This window comes from Dasypus novemcinctus, chromosome 4 (assembly GCF_030445035.2).
Source record: "Dasypus novemcinctus isolate mDasNov1 chromosome 4, mDasNov1.1.hap2, whole genome shotgun sequence".
NCBI lineage: Eukaryota > Metazoa > Chordata > Mammalia > Cingulata > Dasypodidae > Dasypus > Dasypus novemcinctus.
This window is the reverse complement of record NC_080676.1, coordinates 78,052,169-78,067,794: the sequence shown is the minus strand read 5'-3', so window position 1 is coordinate 78,067,794 and position 15,626 is coordinate 78,052,169. Positions and strand designations below refer to the sequence as shown.

General features: G+C 37.0%; 1 protein-coding gene across 2 annotated transcripts in view; it reads right to left on the bottom strand.

The window, feature by feature from the left end:
- Positions 1–15,626, bottom strand: part of KPNA1 (karyopherin subunit alpha 1) — an 84,082-nt gene that overhangs the window by 30,802 nt on the left and 37,654 nt on the right. For both annotated transcript variants that reach the window (XM_004467159.4, XM_004467160.4), the window contains exons 3-5: positions 12,092–12,199; positions 4,650–4,749; positions 3,185–3,279 (exon numbers count right to left, since the gene is read on the bottom strand). In XM_004467159.4, coding sequence (XP_004467216.1) covers positions 3,185–3,279; positions 4,650–4,749; positions 12,092–12,199 — 303 coding nt within the window. The remainder of the gene's footprint in view (positions 1–3,184; positions 3,280–4,649; positions 4,750–12,091; positions 12,200–15,626) is intronic.

The following is a 15,626-nucleotide window of genomic DNA, read 5'->3' as shown; positions in this document are numbered from 1 at the left end:
ATTTACAATTTTAAAAGGAATACCTCTCTAATGTTTGGAACTAGGAAGCAATTTACTTGATTCTAGCTATTTTAATAAGCTACTATAAGGACTGGGAATACAACATCTCAGACTGCAAATGACAGTATAAAGATGCTGGGCCTGGACTCAAAGGACCAAAAAACTAGATCCTAAGAACATAAAAAAAAAGCAGACCAGTCTCAAGGGCTCAAATATGTCTGAAAGTTAGATGTCACTGAGCTTGACAATACTTAACTAAATGGCATTCTGTGCTTCCAAAATCCTAGATTCCACCCATGTCCATCTAAAGTTTGAGGACAAGTGAGTACTTGCATAGCACTATCCAAAGCAGACATTTTTCTCTCTCGTTTGAGGAACCTCACTCATTTACGGATAAGAGAAGCCAGAAAGAAAGAGAACTTTCACTAGGATTCAGAGTTCTTTATCTATGGAATGAAGGGATTAAGTTTGCCCACATAACTTACTAGTGAGTTGAGCCATCAAATTTCCTATTATGACTCTCTTTCTGGAGAGAAATGGCAAAAGCCCTATTCCAAATATGGATATACAAATTTCTAGGAAGCAGAGAAGAATATCATGGTTTATATCTTAGTACTCTTCAAGAAGACAAAAGAAGGAGTACCTTCCAAGCTTTCCAGGGCATGCAACTCTAATTATTTAGAGAAGTGCAAGAGCATGAAGCTTCCTGGCTCAGTAACATCCTTGGTATCCTTGCTCCTCCCACGTGGGTGGTCAAGGTTACTCATTAGTCACAACGGAGAGAAAAGACTATTTGTGCTTAAAAATGCACAGAAGGAAAGCTAGAGATGATGAACTTTTAAGTAATTAACAGGTTGGTTATTTCTCAGAGTTTCTGACAGTTAAGGGGAAAATCATGAGGTAGAATATATCCACTAAAGTGATCTGTGCCACATGCCAGGCTCAAGGTCAGTCCCAGAGGAATCATTTGCCAATCTTCTGACCAAATTATTAGTTTACACGAAGGTGGAATCTTGGAATTCAGAGAAGTAAACTAGACATTTCTGAAGCCTTCAGCTGTGTTAAGATACAAGTTCTAGGATTACAGAGCACTGAATCAAAATGATGTAGGATTTACATGTTTTAGCCAGGAGAGGGCACTGTCTGAGAGAACATACTGTACGCTTCGGGGAGTACTTGAAGAATGCAGACATGGGTAAAAACCCTTCTGTGACTTTTTTCACTTAGGTCTGAGAAATTATACCAGCTATTTTTAATGCATTAAGAAACTGGACCTCTTCAACCATCTTTATTAAAAACTGATTAGACTCAGGAATAAACATTATCTCTCTTGGCTACGCTCATTCCCTTAGATAGGAAAGAAACATTTTTTTCAGCATGAAAAAGTGATAATTTTCCCTACCTCCCCTCTTCCTAAAAAGCATTTCAAGTGATAAACTGCAGTATAGCTCCTCCATTGGGTTCCTCTGGTTCTCTTGGCAGGTTGCTTGGGGGCTCAGGCTCTGTTCTCTGCAGTGTTGGTTGTCTGGATTCATTTTTCTGAGAGAAGTCTCTCTCTTTCCTTTCTCTCTAGGTGAACCTGTTACTTTCAGGTGTCTGGTGATCCTGGCCTTAGATGGGGACCAGAATTATAATCCAGATGGCAGCTAGCAAAACAGAATCTTAATTCAAATGAATTTAGGAATTGGTAAATGTCAAACTGGAGAAGAAAAGCTGATGGGACATTGAAGTACCTTTTCTGGATATCTTGTTTATCCTCTGGAAGGAACTCATCACCGCAACAGAGTGTAAAAGAAGAAAGATGGGGGTGGGAGGAAAGGAGAGTAAATATCAAGATGAAACATCAGTCTTATGAATTATCTACAATGCTCTAGATAATAAGGAACCTGGGGATAGGAGATGTTATTTACAAAACTGTCCCAGTCCCTGTATGGCACTAGCCTTAGAGAAAACAAGGGTGCGGGAACAAACAAAGGGAGAAAATTTCTTTACAATATAAATATCAAAAAATATTTACTTGGGGAAAAAAATCCCATTTTGTGATGCATTTGGCACTTGGCTAATTTTTATAGTTTTTTCCATCTCTCTAAAGGGCCTGATCCCTGAGGATTTAGAGATCTCATATACCTGCTAAAGAATTATATATATATATATATATATTTTTTTTTTTTAAAGATTTATTTATTTCTCTCCCCTTCCCCCTCCACCCCGGTTGTCGGTTCTCTGTGTCTATTTGCTGCATCTTTGCCCGCTTCTGTTGTTGTCAGCGGCACAGGAATCTGTGTTTCTTTTTGTTGTGTCATATTGTTGTGTCAGCTCTCCGTGCATGTGGCGCCATTCTTGGGCAGGCTACACTTTCTCTCGCGCTGGGCAGCTCTCCTTACGGGGCGCACTCCTTGCGCGCAGGGCTCCCCTAAGTAGGGGACACCCCTGCGTGGCATGGCACTCCTTGCACGCATCAGCACTGTGCATGAGCCAGCTCCCCACGGGTCAAGGAGGCCCAGGGTTTGAACCGCGGACCTCCCATGTGGGAGACGGACCCCCTAACCACTGGGCCACGTCCGCTGCCCAAGAATAATATATTAATAGATACTGATTCAGTTGGTCAGTCTAAGGAAGTCTATATCCTGGAAACCATCAGTTTACTAAAAATCCAACTTTACTAAGGGGGAAAAAATAGTAGTTTAAATCTTGTGATAACTCCCAGGATGAGACTCAGTTGACATTTGCTGATAATTTGCTGTGAAAATTATCTAGTCCAGGAGTTGTAATTAGGACCAGGTTTTAAGATTAGTGAATGTTTGGTCTATGCCACATTGTATAAGCCTGAGATAGTCAGCGATTATAATTTTAAAAGCCCTAAAAAACAAATTTTATGTAGACCACACATAAGTTACTATCCTCTAATGACTCCTCTACTGCAAACATTTCCCTATTAGACAAGTATTACCCACAATCATCATCAAACAATTTGTTAAGCAATTAAAAATGACAACAATTTTAAAGAGTAAAATCAAGGCCTGAATATTAACAAAACCTACACGTTAGCAGCTTTGCAGTGGTTGACAGGAATATTATTGTAAACAAATTAACACTTCATAGACTAAAATAAGTAACAAATTTGTATACGTAAGTTTGCAAAGAGAATTAAAGGTATAATGCAAGAAAAGAAAATGGTTCGCACCTGCAATGTACAATTCTCTTTTCGTTTGAGGAACTCCACAAACCTGGCCACTACTCCTGGTGTGCTGATAACTTCATCAATCGGAGGATTAGGCTCTGTCTCCCCAAAAAGGAAAAGGAAAAAAGAAAAACAATACTTTGATCTCAATGCAAGAACTGTTTATAGCTCAAAATTAATTCATAACACACCCCACCCCCGAATTTCACCATCTTTTATGTTAGAAATCCACAAAAAATATATATTATATATAGAATTGAGTTCAGTCACTTTGGACTAGAGTAACTAGAACGTTTTCACAAAGAAAAGTAAGCCTTACAGTGGGAATGAAGGATGGACAGAATTCTTAAGAATTAAAATTACAATCACCACTATTTTAGAAAATTTAGAAAGTAGGAGGAAAGTATTGAAACACAACCACACTTAGTATTCTGATACTCTTCCTTCTAGCTTTTTAACCCTACATGGGCTTTTTGTCTGTTTTGTTTAACATAAATTGTCTTACAAAACTGCATTAGGGGATTCAGAATGTACTTGGGGATTTATTTTTGCCCCTGTAGTATTAAGTAGGAGCCAGAAAGTAAGGATGATATGCCAAATCAATTTCATTTTCATAATCTTTTAAATGAAGTCATGCAATTAAAACTCGTTAAGTAGAAAGATAAAAATTGTCATAGACAATTAGCATGCTAATTTCAGCAAGAGATTTGACCAAGTTTTTTATGCCATTCATGTGTCAATGCCAGAAAAATGGCATTTGGATTATAGTGCTACTAGAGAGATTCTTAGCCAAGTCAATGGACTTACTGAAAGAAGTGACTAATAGTTCAAATGTTAATCATGAGAAGGCTCTAATGACATGTCATTTGCCTGGTTTAAGATTTCTAGCAACTATTCAGATAAATAAAAGTAATAAACTTGAGAGTTATAATAAAGATGAATTAGTTAATATGCTGGATAACAGAAATCAATATATTCAGGAGAAAAATAAACCAAATTTGGCAATAAAACAAGGATAAAAGATGACAAGAAGTATCCTATTTCATTCTAAAATAATTATGCAAAAAAGATAGTTACCCTGCCTACCAATAAAGCCCCACTTAACATCAAAGGTAACTGCTAACATTAAAGTCAATATTTCTTGCTTCTTCAACCGATATTTTTAAAGTTTTTTTTTTCTTAAAAAAGGTTGTAGTTTCTCAAATCTATGACATATTGACTATTACTCCTATCATTATACAGTCTTTTATAATATAGCTCAGAAGTGAAAAGTAATGCTTTCTGGTCCTGGTAAGATTCCGCAAATAAACAAGGAAATTCAGGCATTAGGCATTGCTCAACATTATACATATGTATCCTTTTTGTTTTAGTTGACCAACTTCAAAATTAGTTATCTGTGGAATGAAAAATAATATGGGAAACAAATATTTTATAGATATATTTAAAAATCAACATGTTCAAAGCTTACCTTTTGAAAGCAATTTTCTGAATTTCTGTGTTGCTGAAAGCTGTTGCTCTGGACTATTGGAAAATATCATTTCAATCATATCAGAAGAAATGACACCACCCTGGGATCAAAAACAAAAAGAAAATATAATAAAATGTTAATCTTAATTCAAAGGAAAACCAAGATAATATAAATTGTGGCCAAATTATTAAATTAATCCTATTTGCCTAGAAGTGTTACACAAAGGTAGAATAATCCTTACATGTGAAAATGTATGTGATGGGGAAGGGGTGTAGCTCAGTGGTTGAGTGCCTACTCCTCATGTATTATTAGGTCTCGGGTTCAATCCCCAGAGCCTCAAAAAAAAAAAGCATGCAATGATTAATAGTATTGTGGTGAGCATATATGATACTTGTGGCCAATTCCCTATCATTAAAACCCCACAACAGTGAGAAAATAATCTTCGTCAGCAAATACTAAGAAAAGGGGTTTATTATTTTCATTGGGAATTTGAGGCCTAAATAAATTAACCAAGAACACCAGTCAAATGGATTGTGAGAGACAAAGGATAATAACAAAAAAGAAAAATAAAAGACATACACAAGAACAGAATTCACAAAATAATAGGAAAACTCAAGTATTTCTCACATTCAGGAACAGAGAGTGTAACGACCAAAAAAGCAAATCATTAATTCATCTGATTTCTATCAGACACAGGAAGTTTTCCCTATACAATAATTTGCTTCCATAATACCTCTTAAGAGTAAAGAAAAAAAATCCTCAAAGACAAAAATGTGGGGGGAAAAAAGCAATACCAAAAATTAACAGTTATATTAATATTTTTAATAAAAAATCAATTATTATACGACTTTGACATTCATGAGAGGTACACCTCAAGATCACTGTGAATCCCAAGGCTGACAAAGATGACTACAGGTTGAAACTTCTGTATTAGTCAGAAAGTTACATCAGTTGCTTTTTATTGTTTGAATAAAGAGTAGAGACTTTAAGTTCTATCTTGTTTTATAACCTTTGAACTACCTGCCTGAACTGTTCCTTCTTGCACATCATATGGCTGGCTGTTTCTTGTCTTTCATTTCTCAGATTAAATGTTACTTTTTTTTAAAAAGGCTTTCCATTACCTCAAAACCAAAAGCTGTAACTCCATTTCTATCAAATCACCCTATTTTAATCCTTTGCCCAGGATTACTAGATATTTTTCTTGGTTATATGTGCATTGCCTGGGTTCCCCTCAGCCAAAAGACTGTATCAACCTTACCACTCTCATCACTAATGACGGTGGCACAGAGTAGGTGCTAAATGAGTATTTACTAAATGAGTATAGAATGGTCTTGTATAAATCACAGATTCGCACTACTGCCAAATTCAACTGCTGACTTTAAATTTTTTAAAATTTTATTTAAATTTTCTCTTTTCTTGATTTATTAAATTGTTTTAGCTTCCCACTATTTTCTTCCTTTACTTAAGAACTTTTCAGTTTCCCACTGCAACCCATCCCCAGAATTAGCAGTTACTTACATGATGAATTGTGAAGAAAGCTGTACTAAGTTGCAAATGCTGGGAAAGAATAAATTTTAATTATGATTTTATTTCCTTTAAAGTTTGGTCTATTTAGCATAAATTAGGACCTCTCTTTTTGGTTATATCTACTTAAATGCATTTTGTTTTCCTTATCAGCTTATTAAAGTGTATTCCTATAAGAACTTACCAGTCTTTCCAAAAGCCTCTTTTTGAAACAGAGCATACCCTTTCTAAACTCAGGTCTACTCGACTCCAAAGCTTATGCTAACAAGGCTTTTGTAGCACAGACAAATCTAGATTAAGTCAGAAAGCAAATACACAAACAAACAAAAACAGATGCAGAAGAAAAAGGTACATTATTTAACAGTGATGGAGATCCTCTAGAACCTTACAGCAATTTACTGTAAAGACTACTGACTGGGTCCTGGCACCAACATTAAGCTATGTAAAACTCTATTAAGGAACAGAAAGAGCACATTAGCTATTTAGCTATATATTAGCACCGTATTTCTGAAATAAAAAACTTTATAGATTAACCAACATTTATTAAATGCCTACTATGGACCAAGCACAGTTCTAAGTACTTTACATGAATTTAATCCTCATGTCAACCACAGAAGTTTACCATGCCACAGCTAGTGTATTGTCTGGCTCTAGAGTTCATGTTCCTAACCATTCACTGTCTTGCCTTCTCAAGTAAACACAGTATGACTTCACAATTTTCTACAAAGTTCCAGTGTTTTACTGCAGTTTGAGGGAGTCACCATCAGAAAGCACCCTTGCCTGTTTCCCTACAGAGCACTCACTCTTCCAGGGAACAGGAAAAGAAGAAAATACAAAACAACTCAGTTTTTACAAGTAAATTAAACTCTTAGTAATTCAAATGTAACTATCCTATGAAAGATGATTTAACGAAAGAAATAATGTATATGGAATTACATTAAAAAGGGTTTGGAAGGATATACACCAAACTGAAACAATGTTACCTCTACAGTAGGGTGTGTTTGGAAAGGAGCTTTATCCCTGTTTAAATTTACACAAAGAATCCATATTCTTTATTTAAAAACTTTTTAAAGAAGAGGCCATCAACTTTTACTCATCCACAAAAATAAATAAAATAAATGTTACTTCGATACAGGAGGTATTTCAAACCACTTACATGATTCATACATTTCCCCAACTACTGAGATACATAATCCCTTACTGAAAAACTTGAGGCCAGGTAAGTTTCAGAATTCAGAATTTTTTAGATTTCAGTAAGATAATATAATACATACATATAATACTCCCAGAAAAGTCTAGGGAATCACCCTATAAATAAATATATTAATATTTCTCCCACAAAAAGTATGAGTATTCACACTAAATGTGATGAAGACTACATGTTGCCTCACATCAAGGTAGGTCAGGTTTTGCCAGTACATGAATTTGCCATAAATTTATAAGAAAAGTTATTGGTTTTAGAACTCTCTGGATTTCTGAATTGTGGATAAGATATTGCTGACGTTAAATCAAATACTGTGGGGGTCTTATCATTAACAACAACAGTAATATTTAACAACAGCTACCATTTAAGTCAGACAGTAATTACTGAGATGGTTTGTGTGTGTTCATGGCCAAAAGCTTTGTAATTCAAAAAAACTCAAATCAACTTAATATGGAAGGAATTACAATGAAAGCAGAAATCCCCTATTCTACTCCTTCCTATCCACTGTTCCATTTCTCAAGAGATAACCTCTGTTACCTCTTAAGTTATTCTAGTAGCTACACCTATTCTAAACAATACACCAATATTTCCCAATTTAATAATTTTAAACATTAGCTATAGGATCATCTGTTATGAAAGGTATTTACTCGTATCACCAATCTACCTCCAACATAGCTGTATCACTTTTTTTGGTAATTTTTATTTATTTATTTATTTTTAAGCCCCCCCCCCCCCCCCCCCAGTTCTCTGCTCTCTGTTCTTCTGTGACCGCTTCTATCCTATCCCTATCAGCGGCACCGGAATCTGTGTTTCTTTTTGTTGTGTCATCTTGTTTTGTCAGCTCTCCGTGTGTGCTGCACCATTCTTGGGCAGGCTGCACTTTCTTTCGCGCTGGGCAGCTCTCCTTACAGGGAGCACTCCTTGCGAGTGGGGCTCCCCTATGCAGGGGACACCCCTGTGTGGCACAGCACTCCTTGCGCGTGTCAGCACTGCGCATGGGCCAGTTCCACACGGGTCAAGGAGGCCCAGGGTTTGAACCGCAGACCTCCCATGTGGTAGGCGGTTGCCCTATCCATTGGGCTATGTCCACTTCCCTGTATCACTATCTTTTATTTCTGTCATTATTCAGCTTAATATACAATCAATTACAGACTCAACTCTTCACTTGTAAGGTAAGGCTATTTATATGCCTTACCTTTTTATCTCCCCTCCCCCCATTTGTCATCTATACTATTATTATTATATAGACTGTTAAAGTTGATAACACTTTTATATTCTGTTTTTATGTGTGTTGTCTAGGAATGATTCTAAAATTTGGAAGTCAATAGACAATGCTGATACTCATATAACTATATAAATATTATTTATCCACAGAGTCTACTAGTGTATTATATTTCCTGTCTCACATAGCTTTGTTCTTCTTGAAATTACTAGTTGCCTTTTCTTTTCCCTTGTATTGTATTTTACATTATCTTCATTCCCCACCACAACTTCAATTTTCCATTGTTTCAGGCAAGCTATCAAGTCCCCTCCTGGAGACTTTTCCCCTGACACTTCTGTTCTCTTCCTCCCTTCTAGATGATCTACTCTATTTTACAATTTAGTCCTCATGATCACACAATGAAGTAGGTAGTATAACTCTTATTTTGCTTTTGGGGAAAAAACTCAGGAAAGGTTACACAGGTATTAAGTGACAAAGGAACTATCTGAACCTGGATGTGACTCTCATGTTTTGTGCACACAATGAAATAGACAAAATTTGAAGTATCCCTAAAAACCCTGAATGCAGAGTTACTACGTTTATAGGCAGGTTCATAAAGGAGTGAACAAGACTTATAGTTAACAGTAGCCAATCAAAATTCATTTATAATTCATACTTTATTCATTCATAAAGCTTATTACCTGCATAGATAGCATTCTGAGAGCAACTTTGTAAATTCTTAGGAAACAAATATAAAATGCTTGTTTGCTGACTACAGTCAGAATAGTGAGATAAACAGTTCTGAAAAATAATTATTACTGTCAAATAATAATGGATTAACTTTCCCTACAACAGAAATATTTTGAAACAAGGACTGATATACAACACTAAAGGGATACTGACTGTGCTGGCTTGGAGTTATCTGTCCCAGAAATACATGTTCTTAATCTTGATCTATTCCTGTGGGTGTGAACCCACTGTATGTAGGACTTTTTGATGAGGTCACTTCAATTAAGGTGTGGCCTAAGTGAATCAGGATGGGTCTTAATCCTATTACTGAGGGCCTTATAGAGAAAGTCACACAGAGAGAAGTCATGGGGAACAGCCAAAAGCTCTAAGTTAATGAACCCGGGAAGAGAAAGAAGACTGTCGCCATGTACACTGCCATGTGATAGAAAAGCCAAAGACCAAGTATCACCAGTAGCCAGCCCCAGAATGCCACAGTCTTCAAGCAGAAAGCAGAGCCTTGCTGAAGCCTAATTTTGGACTTCTCCTAGCCTCAAAACTGTGAACCAATAAATTCCCATTGTTTAAGCTAACCCACTGTATGGTATTTGTTTTAGCAGGTAGGACTCTAATACACTGACTAATTCTTGTTCTCATTTACCTCGGTTCCTGAATATGTTCCCCTTGTGAATTTATTTAATGTCACCTTTTTATTTTAATACACTCTCATCCTTAGAGGTTTTTAAATGACTACAGAGATTAAATTTTAAAGGTTTTTTTTTCATAAGCAAGTGAAAGCACTAATCTCAGCAGTGATTGTAAGCTCATTAGGCTCTTAGAACAAAGTTATCAGCAAATGGTTAAGACTATACCAGTCTCTATAACTCTCTAATCTCTTTCTCTTTTTAAATAAGTCAGGATACATTGTAAATCCTCACAGGGCCCACTGGATGGAATGGAGGAGAGTATGGGCCATGATGTGGACCATTGTCTATGAGGTGCAGAGGTGCCCAAAGATGTACTTACCAAAAGCAATGGATGTGTCATGATGATGGGAACGAGTGTTGTTGGGGGGGGAGAGGGGGGGTGGGGGGGGTGGGATTGAATGGGACCTCACATATATATATATTTTTAATGTAATATTATTACAAAGTCAATAAAAAAAAAAAAAAGTCAGGATATTTAAAAGCTATCCCCAGTGTTTTAAGATGACCATATCACCATGCTGTAAACTTCAATACCTTTTCTAAACATTTAGAACCTGAAAGGTTAATATGCTGAGTATCCCAAATGCAGCAATAAGCAAAACCAAAGAAACACCTCCAAAGGACAAATCAGATGCCATAGCAGATACCATGGAGAGTCCTAGTAGTTAAGGACATTTAATAAAAATTGAAATAAGAAAGTTAGAGACCAAAAGGGCTCATAAAATACCTTGTGTTCTTTCCTGAATTTTAACAAATGTATCACACTAAAGCAAGGTGTTAATAATGGGTGATATATGGGGACTCTATTTTACGCATGATTTTTCTATAAACCTGTAACTTCTCTAATAAAAAATAAAAAAATAAAATTCCTCGCAAAATGAGTGTTAGGTATAATGTCTATATCCTTTCTAATCCAAAGTAAATTATATTACTCCCCTCCCAATTCCAAAAGAGAGCTCATCCAGATAACCTGGAGATGCAGAAAGTGAAAAAAATAGAAAAAAAAAACTTAAAATAGTAAAAATATGCTACCATTTGGGAAAAAGGGGGTGGGGATAGAAAGAGAAAATTTATCTTCTATAATATACAAAAGATCTTTAAAAAAATAAAAATCTAATAACAGTGGTTGCCACCGGGGAAAGAAACAAAGGACTGAGGGGAAGAAAGCTATTTTTCACCATATTCTTTCCTTTTTTAAACCCTGTATATATATAATCATTATGAAAAGACAAAATTACAATAAACTGGAAATCTAGATAGATCTGAGGCATATAAAGTATAATTTTTATCTTTTTAAAATCTCAAAAAAGCTACAAAATAGGTTACAACAGAAAATTTCAGTAATCATGATACAGAACATGTCCAATTTTGTAAACGAAATGAATGACAAGCTGTGATTTCCTTTAAAGTATCTCTTGCCATTTAACTTTAAGGAATAAATTTATCTTATAATTATTACTGTTTTTATAATCAATTTTCATAATTAAATTTTAACTGTAATGTGTTCAAAATATAATAAACATTTAATGAACCATGAGATTAAGTGTAAGTATATTGCTTCTTTTTAAAATGAAATGCCAAGAAATTTCTGTAGCCCTTTAACATTTCTTTTTCAAGTCAAAAGAGAGCTACACCTCACATCTTCACCAGAAAATATAAAGAGCTCTTTTCTTTTCTTTTTTTTTTTTTTAAAGATTTATTTATTTATTTAATTGCCCCCCCTCCCCTGGTTGTCTGTTCTTGGTGTCTATTTGCTGCGTCTTGTTTCTTTGTCCGCTTCTGTTGTCGTCAGCGGCACGGGAAGTGTGGGCGGTGCCATTCCTGGGCAGGCTGCACTTTCTTTTCACGCTGGGCGGCTTTCCTCACGGGCACACTCCTTGCGCGTGGGGCTCCCCCACACGGCGGACACCCTTGCGTGGCAGGGCACTCCTTGCGCGCATCAGCACTGCGCATGGCCAGCTCCACACGGGTCAAGGAGGCCCGGGGTTTGAACCGCTGACCTCCCATATGGTAGATGGACGCTCTAACCACTGGGCCAAAGTCCGTTTCCCTAAAGAGCTCTTTTCATTATTTTACTTACTGGTGCCATCTCCATGTTATTAATCTGGGCCTCATGGAAACCTCCATCTGACATAACTTCTTCTTCTGTTTCTTCTTCTGCTGTAGCAACATTTCTTCGCTTGAATAACTAGAAAAGAAAAAAAAAGGACAGTTATAAGCACCCCTTTAAAGAGCAATAGGGATGGATTGATTCAAAACACATTTTAAAAATTCCAAAGCTTATGCCTACTACCTAATGAGGGATTATTTCAGATTTCATCCAGTCTTATAATCCAATTAACTATCACAATATGCTGTTGTCAACACTCAATGAGGTAAAACTTATCTGATACTGCATGGCATAAAAAGAAGGCTGGAAAAAGGGGATGGGACATGTTTAGTCATTTCCCTCTTTCCTCTATGTGAAGCAAGAAAGAGTATCTTATTAATACATCAGAAAAATTTAGAATGATGATATTAGGATGACTTAATATTTTCCTCCTAACCCTCAGAGGTGATGGACTGAGGCTTCCTGTTGCTCTCAATCTGTACAATGACAACAAAATGACTACTGCTTGAACACTATCTTTTCAGCATTCATTAATTTGTACAGACAAAGAAGAATAATGCTTTTTAAAGGCAGCCCACTAAGCTGCCTTATATTACTTCCTTGAGAGTCCTGGGCAATATTTACACATCTAGCCATGATGGAGTAATAAAAACTTGTCCTCCCATCTTAAACTAAAAAGTAAACCAAATACATTTTTTTAAAAAGATTTATTTATTTATTTCTCTCCCCTCCCCACCCCCACCCCAGGTTGTCTGGTCTCTGTGTCTATTTGCTGCGTCGTCTTTGTCTGCTTCTGTTGTTGTCAGCGGCACGGGAATTTGTGTTTCTTTTTGTTGCGTCATCTTGTTGTTTCAGCATCATTCCTGGGCAGGCTGCACTTTCTTTCACGCTGGGTGGCTCTCCTTATGGGGTGGCACTCCTTGTGCGTGGGGCTCCCCTACGTGGGGACATCCCTCCGTGGGACGGCACTCCTTGCGCGCATCAGCACTGCACATGGGCCAGTTCCACACGGGTCAAGGAGGCCCAGGGTTTGAACCGCGGTCCTCCCATGTGGTAGACCGACACCCTAACCACTGGGCCAAGTCTGCCGTCCCAAATACATTTTTAAAAAATAAAAGTTTCAGCCATTGGGCAGTGATCCTTGAGAGAAGAGAAGAAATAACATCACCCCATGACTGCCCCAGGCTATTGCCAGAACAGTTTCTAGACTATAGCACAGAGAGGGGGAACCCAAACAGAGCCTAGAGATTCCCTGAGAAGACAGAATCTAGAAGTGGGCATGTAAAGACACCTAAAATTCACAGGCCAGAGTAATGAAGAGGAGAGATCTAAATAGAGAAAACTACTCAAAGACCTCCAGAGGATTTCCCTTGGGTCTTCAGTTCAGTACTGATCAATACACGTGTATAAGGAAAATATCCAAAACTGGAAAAAGAACTGCCTAAAAGAGCATACAAAACAATTCCTTATGGTCAAAGAGGTCTGGGAATAGTTCATGTCCCACTACCTGGAGCAGAAAGACCTTCTAATAAGCAGGGCTTTGAGTAGAATACTAAGAAGAATACTGACCCAGTAATGGGGCTAAATTAGTTCTAGATTAAAAGCTGTTCTGGTCCAGAACAATGAAGCACAGAAGCAAGCTGCAAAAGTATCTAATTGGTTCCAAGTAACTTAACTATATCCAATAACAAACTCAAATGCTAAGTATTAAGAGAATACAGGGAAGTAGATGTGACTCAAGCAACTGAGCTCTGTCTACCACATGGGAGTTCTGCGGTGCCTGGGTTCCTAGTGCCTCCTAAAGAAGACAGCAAGCTGACACAACAAGGTGACACAACACAGACACAAGAAGGAAAACATAATGAGAGACATAACAAAGCAGGGAGCAGAGGTTCCTGGTGCCTCCTAAAGAAGATGAGCAAGACAGCAAGCTGAAGCAAAAGGCAGGCGTGGCAAGCTGACACAACAAGATGATGCAACAAGAGACACAAGAAGGAAAACATAATAGAGAGACAAATTAGGTGCCTCCATTCCACATCCAAGGTACTGGGTTCAGTTCCCAGTGCCTCCTGAAGAAACAAGGAAGGACAAACAGACAGAGCAAGTGCAAACAAAGGGGGTGGGGAGAAACACATAAATCTATTATTAAAAAAAAAAAGAGAATACAAAACACCAACAGTAAATGAGATAATATTCACAATGCCTTACATTCAATCAGTGATTACCAAGCATGAAGAGACTATTCCATAATGAAGAGAAAAATCAATCAGATCAATCAAAACCACCTAGAAAGGACACAGACAATAGAATTAGTACACATGGACATTAAAACAGCTGTTATAAATATATTCCACATATTCAAAAAGGTAGGAAAAAGTATGGCCATGCAAAGGAAAAATACGGGAAACATGAAAAAAAAAGTGAGCACCTAGAGATGAAAGAAACAATGTCTGAGATGAAGAGTACACTGGATAGTGTTAAAAACGGGTTAGACACTACAGGAGAAAATATTGGTGAACTTAAGATATAACAACAGAAAAACTCCAAAATAAAAGACAGGAAAAAAAAATGCTGAGCAAATACATACAGAGCACCAGTGAACAGTGGGACTTGAAGCAGCTTATTGCATTGGATCCCTGGGATAGGAAAGGGGCAGTATATTTGGAAAAACAATAGATGAAAAATTTCCAAATCTGGTGAAAAATACAAACCTACAAATCCAAAACATCAATGAGCATGAAGCATGAAGGAAAACACAAAAGTACATCAAAATCAAATTGATTAAAAGCAGCAACAGAAAGATCATCTTAAAGCAGCTGGGGGTGGGGGGGGCATCTTACATGACAAAGAATAAAAGATAAGAATGACAATAGACTTCAGAAGGAAACTCAAAAGTCAGAGAGTGGATTAAACATATCTAAAGTACTAAAGAGAAAAAACAAAACACCATTAAAAAAGAAGATGAAATAAAAACTTTTTTCAGATATACAATTATTGAAAGAATACATTGCCAGCAGATGAGCTCTGTAAAAAAAATGTTAAAGGAAGTCCTTCAGACAGAAGGAAAAGAATACCAGATAAAAATACAGATCTACAAAAAGGAATAAAGATGCAACTGGAAAAAGACCTTGAATAAAAGGGTGAAATGATAAAGACAAATGAGTTCATATGGCTAAGAGACTTCAAAATGAGTCAGGAGGTCATCAGAGAGGTAACACTTAAGCACGTCTCAGTAGGATTTCATAAACAGCCAAAGTAGATACTATCCCAAAGAGTGGGGCTCCTGAGGGCTACAGAGATACTCAGGTCCTATGGTCATGGCAGATAGCTCCAGAGTTTGGTGCCTTGCCAGTGGGCCCTACTTAGGAGTTTGTGCTCCCAAGTGTGACAGAGTTGGACTCAGATATAACTTCTCTACACATGCCTCTTCTTTCCTTTTTATTGAACCTACAGTTGGCACCAAAGTTGGTAGGTGCATGCCCAAGAGACTTGAATCTCTGGGCTG